This window comes from Geotrypetes seraphini, chromosome 2 (assembly GCF_902459505.1).
Source record: "Geotrypetes seraphini chromosome 2, aGeoSer1.1, whole genome shotgun sequence".
Classification (NCBI taxonomy): Eukaryota; Metazoa; Chordata; class Amphibia; order Gymnophiona; family Dermophiidae; genus Geotrypetes; species Geotrypetes seraphini.
In genome coordinates, this window is record NC_047085.1 from 192365278 (window position 1) to 192380146 (window position 14869).

Here is a 14869-nt window from a genome sequence, read left to right on the forward strand (position 1 = left end):
CAGGGGTGGAGAAGGCCACTGAAAGGAAATGGGGAAAACAGGGGGGGAGAAGGCCGCTGAAAGGACATGGGGAAGACAGAGGGGGGAGAAGGCCGCTGAAAGGACATGGGGAAGACAGAGGGGGGAGAAGGATGCTGAAAGGACATGGGGAAGGCAGAGTGGGGAGAAGGATGCTGCCTGACAGGACATGGGGAAGATGGTGGGGGAGAAGGACACTGGAAGGAAATGGGGAAGAGGGAATGGGGAGAAGACCCTGGCAGGGAAGAAGACAGAGGTGCCAGACTATGGGGGGAGTGGAGGGAAAAAGATGGGTGCCAGACCAATTTGGGAGGGGGGAGAAAGGGAGAGGCACAGTAACAGAGCAAATGGAAGACACAGAGAGAAGAGAGGCAGTTTATGGAAGGAATTGAATGAGAATATGAAGAAAGCAGAAACCAGGCAACAAAGGTAGGAAAAAAATTCTTTTTTTTTTTTTTGCTTAAGGATAAAGTAGTATATTAGTTGTGTTGAAAAAATTTATAAACATTAGAGGCTCTGGTAGAAACCCGTTTACAAAGTATGTATTCTTCCCAATTAATATTTCCAAATTAATAACATCTTTTTGCTTATTTTTAAATGGGTTTCTACCAGAGCCTTTAATTCAGTAGCATAATTAAATGAAATAACTATTTCTGTAGTTTATAGGGACGGGCGGGGACGTAGGGGATTTCTCGCGGGGACGTAGGGGATTCCTCGCGGGGACGGAGGGATTTCTCACGGGGACGGGTGGGGACGAGTGGGAGTCCTCACGGGGACGGGTGGGACTTTGGCGGGGACGGGTGAGGACGGGTGGGATTTCTGTCCCTGCGCAACTCTCTACTCTAACCTCAATACCCTGAAGTTGTACATTCAAGCCCCATGCTGCTCCCTGTGACCTTGGGCAAGTCTGAAGTGCCTCAGGTACATTAGAAAGATTGTGAGCCCACCGGGACAGATAGGGAAAAATACTTGATTATAAATCATCTAGACAACCTCCATTGATGGCAGTATAAAAAACTAAACTAATGAATTGATCATTTGATGCAGACATTGGTGTCGGGGGAGGGGAATTCCTTTCAAGTTTGGGAGCCATCGCCCTGACAACGGAGGCACCCCCGAAGACTCTGGCCTTCAGCTTCAAGTGACTACTACAGTTCAGTAGAGCTTCAGACTCTGGGTGGGCCCTAATCCTGCTGGCATCTCCACTAAGGGGCCATGTGGGACCTAGATGTACAGGGATTGGAAAGATCTCAAGAGAAGGGTGCCTTCTGGCAGGGTGGATTTGATTTAAATCAAATTGATTTAATTTACTAGACAGGAAGACTTAATTTAAATCATTTCTTTCTACAGAAAGACTCATTCTTGCTGTTATGATCTTTTTTTTTTAATTTAACAAGGTCTTTTATTAGTTTCAAGTTTATTAAAAATTTGTTGTACACGCAATGTCAAATACTTCAATGCGTATGACAATTTAAAATTAGAAAACAAACAATAAAACAACTTTATACAAATAAACGTACAGTGTATATGTACAAATAATTACCAGTACAAAAGGAAAGGAGGGCGAACTACAATCTTTAAAGAAAATAGAGATACATTTAGGGAAAAAACAACTGGAGGGTAATAAAAATAATCCTGAAAGCATGGCTAAGCCTAGAGGAGAAGGTAAAGGAGATTGCGACCTATAAGTAAAGTCTGATTAAAATTAGGTATTAGAGCATATGCTTTAATGATAGATGAATTATTATATTTATTTATTTATTCATTCCATTTTGTATACCGTTCTCCCAGGAGAGCTCAAAACGGTTTACATGAGTTTATTCAGGTACTCAAGCATTTTCCCTGTCTGTCCCAGCAGGCTCACAATCTAGCTAATGTACCTGGGGCAATGGGGGGGGGGGATTAAGGAACTTGCCCAGAGTCACAAGGAGCAGCATGTGTTTGAACTCACAACCCCAGGCTGAGGCTATAGCTTTAACCACTGCACGACACTCTCCCTATGTCTCTATCTATGTCTCAAATGCGTCCTTATACAAGTAACTTTTTAAAGAGCTTTTAAATTTTTCTAGTGAGTAAAGCAGAACAATACAAAAAAGCAATAAGTAGTTCGAAACAAGTGAACAATAAAATACAGAAACAAATCTACAAAGACAGAATCACAGTTTACCATAACATAAATGACAAGCTCCACTCAGCACTCAAGCATAGTACAAAGTACAAAAAGAAAAAAACAAACTCATTTTTCCAAGGTTTTTCCCTCCCTCCCAACAGAAATACAACTTCCTTTTCCCACCCCCACCTCCTCCCCTCCTGTATCAAATACAGTACATCAAGAACTCAATGAAGTAAGAGGGGCCCCCACAGACTTTCCCACTTCCCTAAGACCTTCAGTCATACAGCTCTCAATTTACACATAATACAAATATAGTGAAGGTGATAAAGCCAAATCTGCATTGAAGGGGGCCTAGGATTCTTCCAAAACTACGTTAAGGTCAATTGAGTAGCAATAAGGCACTGCTAAATTCGGAAATTCATTGCAATAGTAAATCCTAGCTCAGTAAGAAAATACTGGGATCCCAAAAGAAACAAAGTAAATGCCTGAACAGCCTTCCAAAAAGCCCTGGCCTTAAAACATGGCCACCAAATGTGTGCCATAGTACCCAGTTCTACAAAGTACCACTAACAAAGGGGCAATACCGCAAAGCAACATTGCTGCAACTGCACAGACATCAAGTTGCAGTGATAAAGCACTTTTACAGAATTTTCCTGTAGATTCAAAGCCTTAGTACAGTGTATTGCAAACTGTGTGCCTCCTGAGATTCCAAGTGTGCCGTGGCTCATGGAGGAAGAGAAGCGCTGGCCAGCTGACTTGCCTCTTGCCACGTATTTCCCTGGACTCCTGCCTTCCGCATCTTCTCCGCACCCCCGGAACAGCAGCGGCAGCTCACTGTGCTTTTAACTTGGTCACAGAGCTGCCGTGAGGATTAATTTAGACGCGGCTTTCATCAACAGCCTTGGGGCCTTTGCTATGCCAGCCCTTTTCAATGATGTGACTGCCACTAGACAGGAGAAGTACTGCTTGGCAGGGGAGGAGGGAAAGGGAAGGGAAAAGGGGTACTACTAGACAGGGGGAAAGGGGAGGATGAAGGGAGAAGGGGCACTGCTGGACATGAGAAGAGGAAGAGGTGCTGCTGGACCTGACAGAAGGGGAAGGAAAGGAAAGATTCTATACACTGGAGGGGAGGGTGAGATGGTGGATGGGGAGAGAACATATTAGCTGTGAGTGGGGTTTTGAGAATTTATATTTGCTGTGTATGTTGTGTGCATATGAAAAATGAATGGAAAAAATTGCATTACAATCAGTAAAGGGGTGGGATCTGGGGAAGAGCTTGGATGGTTCTAGGGTGGAGCTTGGGAGGTCTGTGGTTGGTGGTACTCAGTTGATATTTGTTAGACTTCCCTGCTTGCACGCCCTACTGGCATTTCAGGGCCTGTCTGGAGGGCCTCTGTGCATGTGTGGATGTCAACGTGATGACATTCCTTGTGCTGTTTGCAATTTTTTCCGTCGGATCCTCCTTCCACTTTCTGAAGGATTCTTTTAGCTCTAATAGCTTCCTTCACCTCACTCGTTAACCATGCTGGCTGTTCTGTTTCCAAACCTTAAAAAAAATTTCAGATTCTGCGGTCATAGATGCTGTAAATAGCTCTTTTTCCAGTTTAAACGTTTTGTATTTTACTGAAGACATGAAAGGTCTGTAAAAATATTGTTGCAAATGTATTGAGTTAAAAGGAGACTGTTGAAAATAAATTTCATCTCTTCTCCCCCCTCCACCCACCCACCCACCCAAAATATGTTTTCATGATTAGGCCTGAAACTTTTGAATTGACTCTCGTGTTTCAGCCAGTAGGAAACACAATTATTGTAGTCAAACATTTATTTAATTTTAAAGACTAGGGTAAATAGTGGAATTTTAGTGCTGTTCTCCCATTGAATTTTTAACTGTTAATCCAAATCTATTAACAAAGTATGTATATCCTGAATTGTTGGAATGGAATTTGGTATACTAGGTAATTTAAGAACAGGTAGAGTATTCAACAGAGAGGGATGTGTAAAATGCTTTTGTACAAGCAATCAGTTTGGAGCCCTGCTTCCTCCTCTCTCTAACATTCCTTTAACATTCTTGGTGAGCCAGTGCTCAAAAGTACTGCCGGTATTAATAATAATAATAACTTTATTTTTTCTATACCGCCACAATCTTAACAGGTTGTTAATTCAGTTAACTCACAGGTTAGACATGGTGGCATGCACAAATGGTTTCAGGGTGAGCTCTGAAATCATTGGCACAAACTTCATTTAAATGCAGTTGTTAATTACCCTGCAGCAATGTTCAAAAAAAAAAAAAAAAAGTTTCCCTCTTGTGTTTAGCATGGGAAGTTTTGGTCAGGTCCGTGGCAGGGTGGAAGGGTTGGTTGAGAGGAAAGGTGTTTAGCAGCACCCTTTTTCTCTCCCTTCGACCCAATTCTCTAGTTGCCTAGGACCCAAAATCCAGCCCCCTGCTCCCAACATGAGGCAACCTGATCTCCCTCTTCCCTCCCAACTTTTCCCTAAAGTGTTAAAAAAAAAAAAAAAGGAGGGCATCTGCCCCACCCAGGCAGAAAAAATTCCCTTGTGATCTAGTAGGACATCAACCCAAGCCTCCCCCCACTAGGTCTCTTTGTCAGGGTTTCAGGCTATCCACAATAAATATACATGAAATAGATTTGCCTCTCAAGGAGGCAGTGCATAAAAATCCATCTAATACATACTTCCCTAGCAACAGCAGCAGATGAATCCAGAGACCAATGGGATAGCCCACATCTACCAGCAGGCGGAGATAGAGAAACTGATTAACATGTGGTCCTATTGGCTGGCACTCCTCCTGTTTATCCAGTATTCTCTATCTCCCAGCAGGAAAAGGTCGCTAAATTATTTTCTCCTGTGCTAGACCATAAAATATTTTTTTGCTGGATTTGGGAGGAGGGCTTGGGTGGCCTCAGATGGGTTGGGGGTCTTGCTAGACCATCAGAAAAGGGTTTTTTGGGCCTTAAGGGAGCAGGGATCCACTAGGCCCTTTTTTTGATCATTTGGAGGTGGAGATGTAGCATGGATTTTTGTTTTATGTCAACTTTCCTGTCAATACCTGAGCCCAGTGGTGTACCAAGGGGGGGGGGGGGTACACAGCCGGCCAGGTCCGGAAAATTCCTGGGCTGCAATGGTGCCGGCACTCAGCGGCATCAGCACCCCCCTCCCCCCCCCCCCCCCCACGACAGCACTCAAGTTCAGCCTCCTTCTCCCGGCATCAACAGAACTTCAGATTGGCAACAGGTGCTCAGTCAAAAACTTCCCCTGACTCAGCTTCCTATTCCGCCCAGGCAGTTCAGTCAGAGGGAAGCTTTTGACTGAGCACCTGTTGCCGATCTGAAGTTCTGTTGATGCCGGGAGAAGGTGGCCGAACTTGAGTGCTGTTGCCAAAATTGGAAAGGTGAGGAAGGGAGAAAGATGGGCCTGTGGTGGATGGAGAGATTGAGAGAAGGGGACAGATGATGGAAGTGGGGAGAGAGAAGAGGGCAGATGATGGAAGTGGGGGGAAAAAAGAGACGTGGCAGATGATGGAAGTGGGGAGAGAGAAGAGGGCAGATGATGGAAGTGGGGGGAAAAAAGAGAAGTGGCAGATGATGGAAGTGGGGAGAAGGGGCAGATGATGGAAGTGGGGAGAGAGAAGAGGGCAGATGATGGAAGTGAGGGGAAAGAGAGAGAAGGGGCAGATGATGGAAGTGGAGAGAAGGGGGAGAGAAAAGAGGGTAGATGATGGAAGTGGGGGGAAAGAGAGAGAAGGGGCAGATGATGGAAGTGGGGGAAAGAGAGAGAAGGGGCAGATGATGGAAGTGGAGAGAAGGGAGAGAGAGAAGAGGGCAGATGATGGAAGTTGGGGGGGAAGAGAGAGAAGGGGCAGATGATGGGAATTGGGGAGAAGGGGCAGATGATGGAAGTGGGGAGAAGGGAGAGCAAATGCTGAATGGAAGTGGAGAAAGAGAACACATACTGGATGGAAGAAGGGATAAAGAAAAAGGACATATGTTGGATGGGGGAAGAAGATAGAGTTAGTGAGCTAGTGGAGGGGTGAAGGAAAGGGGTGGCATGCTGTGGGTAGACATAGTGAAAAGAGGGAATTTGAGGACTGCATAGTAAGAACAAATTTAATTTAGACGGACGCAGAAAATAAAGAAGGAAGACCAGAGAAGGAAAGGGCAGAGAGAGAGGAGAGAGAGAGGAGAGAGAGATGCCAGAGAACGGGGAAGGAGACAGAGATATCAGATCTGAGCGGAGGAAATGAGAAGAGAGAAATGCTAAAAACCACAGGGGGGAGGGAAAGAGAGATGAAAGGAGAAAGATGCCAGACCATGAGGGAACAAAGGGAAGATGATAGATGCCAGACCAAAGAGGGGGAGGTCTAGAGGAGAGATGGAATGGGCAGATGCTGGATTAAAGAGACAAGGCAGATGCTGGAAGGAAAAGAGTGAAAAGAAGATAAAAGCAGAAACCAGAGACAACAAAAGGTAGAAAAATCATTTTATTTCTATTTTGTCATTAGAATATATCAGATTTGAAATATGTATCCTGCTAGAGACATAACTGGGGACTGCAAAGCCCAGGCAGTGCTTCTTTAGCTTCCAGCTGGCTTAGGGCTCTCTCGGACCAGGGGGCATTCCCCTAACACTATTCCTGTCATGTGTGACTGCAGTATTCTGTTAGCATGATATTTCTGTGTAGCATTCTATAATAATTTGGCTTGTTCAGTTTTCTTGATAGTAGAGGGGATATATGTGAAGGGGAGGGGAGACAGGGGTTTTGTTGGTCCTTGCTCTGTATATTTATATTTATAAAATGACAATTGTATAGAATATTGTTTCTTTTTATACTTTAATAAAGTATGTTCAATATAAAATCATAACTGAGACTTATGCAGATGGGATCAGATGGTTTGTGGGGACTGAGTTTGCGGAGACGGGGCGGAAATGTGTTTTTTTGTTCAAATATATTTTATTGAGCTTAACAAGATAAGTAATGAAATACACAAGATGAAGCACAAACAAGCTCAAATTTTGTTATACAAAACCCCACACAACTCCCCCCCCCTCTTTTCCCGCGACCACTCTTCCCCCCCAAGCAAGTCCTCCCATACCTTCCCCCCCAGGTCCTCCTTCCAAGGGCAACACAATATAATACAGGCATACCAAATGTAACAGTAATACTGGTTAACAAGAAATCAACAGTTAAGCAATCGGCTGCGAGCCAAGGGAGTCATGGTAGTCCAAAAAGGTTCCCAGGTGCGTTGAAAAACGCGCCCTGGGAGAGTAGTGAAGTCCGTCATATCTCGTCGTTCCCACATCAGGATGGTAATCATCCGGCACTGCCAGATAGAGTAATCCAGTGCCTCACCCTCAAGCCATTTCAACAAGATACATTTCAAGGCAGCGAGGACAGTCCACTTAAGAAAAGCAGCAGCCCCCCGTATATGAGGGTGATAATGGGGAACAGCGGCCTGTAAGGAACTAGAGGGCAAAGAAGAAATGTAATGGTGAATGTGCATATAAGCAAAATAATCAGTAGATGGGAGATCAGATTTGTCCCTCAGCTGTGTAAAAGACACAATTTTGCCATCATCATCAACCAACTGAAACAGATAGTGAATGCCCTTTGTTTCCCACCAAGCAAAACTCGTCCCCTCAGTCCCTGGTAGAAAGGAGCTATTAAAGCAGATAGGCAAGAAAGGAGTTATAGAAGCAGAGAGTGGTAGTTGCAGACTCAGCGCCAAACCTTCCTCAATGGACGGTGGAGCACCTTTGCAGAGAGAGGCTCAGGTAAAGAAGGAATAGAATGAAGATAAGCACTAAAGTGAGTAGAATGAAAACAGGAAAGTTCCAAAGAGGTGTTGGTGAATGCAGAAGTACCCCGAAAAAGATCATTGCTATGGCGCATTCCACATCCAATAGTCAAATAGCGAAGGTTCAACAAACCCAGTCCACCCATTTGTAAGGTAGGCGAGGCCGCTTCCCAGCCCAAAGAAAGTTCTGAACCAAACATTCCAGACGGTGTTCATCCCGAGAAGTAAAATAAAGAGGAAGGACCTGAAAGACATATAGCCAACATGGGACAATGAGCATGTTATAAAGGTGCACCCGACCCAAAAGGGAAAATGGAAGAGTTCCCCAAAGCTGTAGTTTATTCTGGAGTGCCAGGAACAACAGTTAAAATGTGTTTTTTAAATTTCAGTCTTAGTAGTTTTCCGGTCCACAAAAAAATTATTTTATTTCTGCCGGTCCACGGGTGTAAAAAGGTTGAAAAACACTGCTCTAAAGCTGAGTCGGCAGCTGCGCTGAGGTGCAGGAAGGTCCCCCAATGACTCATCTGCCGGCTTTGCTCCAGAAGAAGTAAGTTATGTCAGACACAGTCATCGCGGGTCCTTGCCGCAACTCCCTGCGTCTGCCGGGTCAACCCCCTCTGACGTAACTTCTTCCGGAGCAAAGCCTGGAGTCATTGCGAGACCTTCCAGCATGCGGCTGCCGACTCTGCTCCAGAGCTAGTATGTCAGAGTGGGGTGGACCGGCAGCCGGCAGCTACAGTCATTGCGAGAAAGGAGCAGGATTGCTGGAATGAAAGAGTGGTGCAGGGAGTGAAAGGGGGCAGGGTGGAATGGAAGGGTGGTGCTGATGGAATTGATGTACAGGGAAAGGGAAGAGAGACATAAGGGGGAAGGATACTGGATGGAATTGGATTGGAGGGAAAGAAAGGGGGCAGATGCTGATTGAAGAGGGGTGGATGGAGAGAGAAAGGGCAGACATTGGATGGTAGTGTGGCGGGTAGAGGGGGAGAGCCTATGCTGGATGGAAGTGCAGATGGGAGACATAAGGGAGCAAATGCATGAAGGAAATGGGAGGGAGAGAAAGAGGGCACATGATGAAAGGAGGGGATAAATAAAAGGAGGGCACGTGATGGGGGAAAAGGATTGAGTTAGGGAAATACTGGAGGGGGTGAGGGAAAGAGGTGGCGAGCTGTAGGTAGACAGTAAAAAAGGAAATTGATGAGAGGGTAGTAAGAATGTAATCTAGATGGATGCAGAAAATAAATTGAGAAGGAAAATGAGGGAAGAAAGGGATTGCAGAAGAGAGGTGTGGGAGAGGAGAGAGATGCCAGACCAATGGGGGTGAAAGGAGAGATGGAAGGGGAAGGCATATAGATTCTGGAAGGGGCATAGAAGGAGAGAAGATGCCATATAGGGGCAGAGAGATGGCAGACAGTGGATGGAAGGAAGAGAGTAACAAGAAGATGAGGAAAGCAGAAACCAGAGAAGACAAAGGTAGAAAAAAATTCTATTTATTTATTGCTTTAGGAGACATGTGTCACTGTTTCTGTGGTGTTGCATTGTATGCAGAATCCAGCTTCTTGCTGGTTCAATTTAACCTTTGTCTATGTATTTCTATTTTATCCCCCCTTTTACAAAACTGTGGAGCGTTTTTTAGTGCCAGCCATGGCAGCTCTGATGCTCAGAATTCTGCGAGCGTCAGAGCTGTTACCACTGTGGCTAAAATCCACACTACAGTTTTGTAAAAGGGGGAGGGGTTAGTTTGTGATGACATATTCCATGCTAGGCGAAGGTGTTTTCTGTGTTCGAAAGACATGGTTTTCTGTTAGGATTGACGGTGTAGGATTGATCTGTACTAGTCTGGCTTGTTTAGATTTACAATGGGTGTATTGATGTTGTACTGCTCACTGCATATATAAGATGCTGTCTTTTTTTTTCCTAGGTACTCATGTGTGACGTGTGGCTTGTTACTAAAAATCATGTTTTTCGTACAGCTGGGGGGTGGGGGCCAAAAAATGATGGGCCCCGGATGTCACATATGCTAGGTACTCAGGCACTGACAGGAAAGTTGATATTTTGCACTAAGCTGTAGGTTACTGCAGTGATTTTAAAATGGTGGTAATTTGAATGTTCATTAGTTTGAATATGCAGCAGCTTTTTTTTGCACTGAGTATTTGTGCGCAAACCATTGAGCATTGGCCCCTTGGCATTTTATTTTGTCCTAAAGGTTTCAGCCAAAGCTTACCCACTTTAATGAAGAGTAAGGATAAAATATTTTAGGGGAGCATATTTCTAATAATTCTACTATCAAATAAAGCAAGAGTGTCTGTAGGAGAAAGGAGGTGAGACTGAATCTGTTCAGACTTTAGAGCTGTCTGAGTCAAATAGCTCTTAGGACATCTTTTTAAGTTATATAAACTATATCATTATACTGTATTATTGTGTAGTTGATGGAAAGTTTAGCTTTATGAAACTCTGCCACAAGTAAACTGTTACTAAAAATGAAACTGTCACATTATCAAATCAGCAACAGCTTCAATTTTTTCAGTAGTTTCAAAAAAATTAATTTGCTGGAGGAAAGCCCTCTGTTTTTTCTTGCTTTATATGAGTGCCATAGTGAATAGGTACTGAAGCTGTGAGCCCCATCACAGGTTCTTGCACACTGTGTTCTGCTTCCAGCTCACAATATCCATTGTGTATTGTCATTCCTTTTCAGAACCTTCAACCAGCAGGTCAGCATTAAATTACCCTGATGTATTAACAAGACCTTCTCTTCATCGAACCCACCTAAACTTCACCATGTCAGACCCTCCGGCACTTCATTGTCAGCCCTCTACATCCTCTGCATTCCCCATTGGCAGTTCGGGATTTTCGCTTGTCAAAGAAATTAAAGACTCTGCCTCTCAGCACGATGATGATAACATCTCAACTACTAGTGGCTTCTCCTCTCGAGCATCAGATAAAGGTTAGAGTGGTTTTATAACTTAGCCTACCCTGCCTACCATCCCATCTGCCTCTGTTTGTGGTCATGTTGGGACTTGCCTCATATTTTTTCTTGGTGACAATGAATGTGTTAACTTTAATTTGTCCTGATGTTTTCATCAAGCACCTGTTATTAACTTTCACTGCAGTAGATTTGCCTCTGCTATCACCTCTTCTCTCTCCTGCCCCCATTAGCAGTTTTAAATGAGATGTAGAGGACCGACAGGTGAAATAACAGCTCTGGTAGCATTAGTGTGCAAAACAGGCTTGTCTTGTATCTTTTATGCATTTATTTTTCTCTCTTATATTTTCTCTTAGATGTAGCTGTATCAAAGAGTGTGGCCGGGCCCTCTTTATGGTCAGCAGAAGTTGATCGTTCCCATTCATTTTCCCAGCATTCATTTTCCACGAGCTGTAGAAAGCCGGCCTTTAACCCATCTGCATTTGTAACCTTATCTCCGGTGAGCACCATGTTTCATATTTTGACATTTTGAGACTGAATGATCTCATTGAAGAGCAATGTGCTGGTTCCTCTGAGATATTACTTTTTTTGCAGCCTCAAATTTAGGATGCATCTCTTCACTTAAAAGCATAAGATTTTCTAAAAATGAAAACTTTAGTAGTGAAGACATAGGATTCTGTACAATATCCTATATACTTGAATATAAAGTGAGATTTTGGGGCCAAAAAAAAAGGCTCAAAAATGGGGGTCTCAGTTTATATTTGAGCCTCCTTTTGATGATGGTGCCTTTTTCCTCCCCTCTCACCTGATGACCAACACTGCTGTTTTCCACCCCTCCAGATGTCTGACATTGCTGTCTCCACACACTCCTTAACACCACCCGCTCCTCCCTGCCCCAGATCGACATTGCACTTAAAGTCCCGATGCTCTGGAAGTCGAAACTCTGTGCTGAGCTGAAGGGCCTTGAACATCTGCATGTGCTCAAGGCCTGGGATTCTCGAAGGGAGTCCAGCAAGCCCTGAGCATGCGCAGATGCTCAAGTCTCTTCACCAGCCCAACACAGAGTGTCAGCGTCAGCTTCCAAATCATTGAGACAGTAAGTGTCTGGGGCAGAGGGGAGCAGATAGTGGAGGATAGGAGTGCCTAAGTCACTGTTCGATTTTCAAGCACTGCTTGTGGCCTCCTCTGTACTTTTCTTTTGTCGTAGTCCACCCCTCTCTGAAGCAAACCTGTTTCGCAAAGGAACGATGCAGAGGAGGTTGCAGGCAGCGCAAGAGAGTCACTCCTGCATCGGCAACCTCCTTGTAGTTTTCGTAGTGGGGGGGATCTTTGGAACCGGATAAAGAAAACATTTGGTAGAACATGGGGAGGGGGGAAGGAAGGGACAGATGCTGAAAGGGAGGGGCAGAGGAACAGGGGCATATTGATGGAGAGAAGGGAAAGAGAGGGAAGAGATGGGGCACATGGACGGAGGGAAGGGGAAGGGAGGGAAAGATAGATTTGAGATGGAAGCAGAAAAATAGAAGAAAATTGAATATGAAAATTGGTGCCAAAGAAGAATGTAGTGCAAAAAGCGAAGGAGAAGAAAGAAACAGCAAATGCATAAGGAGGCCTTGGAAACAGAGTTAAGAGCACAGATGGAACAAGATAAGAAAAATAAAATTGCCAGATAACAAAGGTAGGAAAAATGTTTTTATTTTCAATTTAGTGATTGAAATATGTCAATTTTAAAAAATTACATCTGTTCTTATATTTTGGACTGTTCAGGAAGAAATGCATTTCTTTCTGTTTCTTTTGTGGTGTACTATGTGCAAAGTCTGGCATATTAGGGGTTTGTTTGTGTACAATAGTACTTTTAGTTTGTGGGTTTGTATTTGAAATGGGTTTATTTTTTTATGTTTTCTGCATGTGTGACTGAGGCCAGGTGTTCTGGTGGAGATAGAAGTACAGAAACTTTGATTGGTGTTGTGGCCCCAAGTAGGAAAATATTTGTCAGCTTTCTAGCTTTTGTGGACTGAAAAGAGCCCCTACTGAAAAATTAGTGATTACTTAGGGCATGATCCCTGACAAATGACACACACATGCCCAAATTTCTAACCTTGGTTTATATTTGAATCAACTTGCCTTCCTCCACTTTTTTGGAGGAAAAAAAGTGTTAACTTGGTTTATGTATATACGGTAGCTGTTACTTCCCATTAGTCACGAATCTGCAGAAGGGTATCACTTTAAATCTCTGAACTCCTCTCCTTCTGCAGTGGAGAGCAGTTAGTTCCCTCTTCAGTTTTTCCTTCTGAAAGTGAATTCAGAAGATGTTTTCTGATCATAAGTTCCGCTTCATTTGTTATTTTTGGTATTTTTGCTGCTGCTGTTCGTTTTGGGGTTTTTTTTCTGTGTGACTTTGGTGCTCAGAGGCCCCTTCTTGGGCTTATTCCACCAGAGAAAGTATACAGTCCTGCTTGAGTGGATTGCTACTCCCAGGCCAATCTCATCGAGTACCTATGAAGCCAGCCTGCTTTGTGTCCCTTCAGGAGCTTGGGGTTCGTTCCACTGGTTGCTGCTTGCCTGCAGATTTATGAGAGGCTTACGCAAAGGCTGTGGGGCCCCTGTGTATCAGGGAGCCAGCTGGGAAGTTTCTCCCCTCCCCCCCCCCGGCATGTTGCAAGGACTTCGGTTGTGGGAGTCTGTGGTTGAGGTCTGCCCAACTGGCTGCCAGAAAATCTCCATTGGTGGACTTGTGCTAGCTAATCTCTGAGGCAGAAATCCTTTCCCTGCAGGCAAGCTGATGCAAGCTGACAGGCACCTGAAGTCACGGTAAGTAACTGTGTTTTTTCCCTATGGGAAAAATCTGGAGAGTCTAAACAAAACACAGTTTTGAGGGTTTCTGGGGTTAGGGTTAGGTTCCCCTACCTCCAAAACCCCTAATTCGCTATTTTTTTTATTTTCTTTTTGACTTCAACGAGCTGTTTTTGGCACAAATTTTCTGGTGGTGGCCATCTTGGATTTTAGCAATTTTTGTTTTCCAAAGTCCTATTTTATGCCTCAAAATGGATGCCCCCTGGTCAAACTATCCTCAATTCCTGTGTTTATTGCGCAGATTTACCAGCTGGGGAGCGGCCGTGTTCCATGTGCCTTGGGATGTGGGAGAAAGGGGCTGGAGTTTCGGTCTTAGCCTCTAATCAGTCTTCCATGGCATTAGAAACTGAAAAAGCCCAGTCTGCAGGCTAGAGATCCTGCTCAAAGACTGTGAGTAACAAGGGGACAAAACGCATTTGCATGGTGACAGAAGAGCCTAATGCCCCAGTCTGGGGTCTTACAGGGGTCCTCGAAGCCTCCGGTGCAAGGCTTTTCTGACTTTGTCAGCCTTTTATGGAAAGCCTACTTAACAGGTCCAGGAAGTGCTACGCTGCCTTTGGGTGCACTGGTTCCACCTCAGGGGGATTCTTCTCCCAAGCAGGTGTCTCCGCCTCATGCCATGCCAGCTCCTAGTGTCAGTGAATCTTTGGAACAGAACTGGGATGATTGTTGAAAAGTCGAACAGGGCTCCTTCGCTGTGTTTCCTCCATGGGCCATGGTGGGTTGGATCATTGCAGAATAGCAAACCATCGAGCTTGTGATTCTAGTAGAACCGGACTGGCCCTGCCAGTCTTGGAATGTGGATCTAGTGCATCTCCAAAGGGGCAGGTGTCTCAAGCTGCTGGTTCCCCCGGGGCTCCTTAGGGCCAATTCCCATGGAGAATCCAGAGCACATTGGTTTTATGGCAAGGCTCTTGAGCGCACAGCCCTAATTTGGAAGGGTTACTCAGAGGTTGTCGTTAATGACTCCCTTTAGAACAAAAAAGCCTGCAACATTTGTGGCTTATGCAAAGACCTGGAAGGCTTTCCAGTTATGGTGCACCAAGGAACAGGTGGAACCTGAGAAAGCTCCTATTCTGATGATTCTAGCATTTTTACAGGTTGGTCTTGAAAAGGGCCTAACATTTTCATCTCTCAAGATGCAAGTAGC

The 14869-nt window shown here is 44.6% G+C and overlaps 1 protein-coding gene across 4 annotated transcripts in view; it reads left to right on the forward strand.

Annotated features, from left to right (window-relative positions):
* Positions 1-14869, forward strand: part of NUP153 (nucleoporin 153) — a 310572-nt gene that overhangs the window by 39772 nt on the left and 255931 nt on the right. For all 4 annotated transcript variants that reach the window (XM_033934594.1, XM_033934593.1, XM_033934596.1 and 1 more), the window contains exons 3-4: positions 10639-10887; positions 11223-11365. In XM_033934594.1, coding sequence (XP_033790485.1) covers positions 10639-10887; positions 11223-11365 — 392 coding nt within the window. The remainder of the gene's footprint in view (positions 1-10638; positions 10888-11222; positions 11366-14869) is intronic.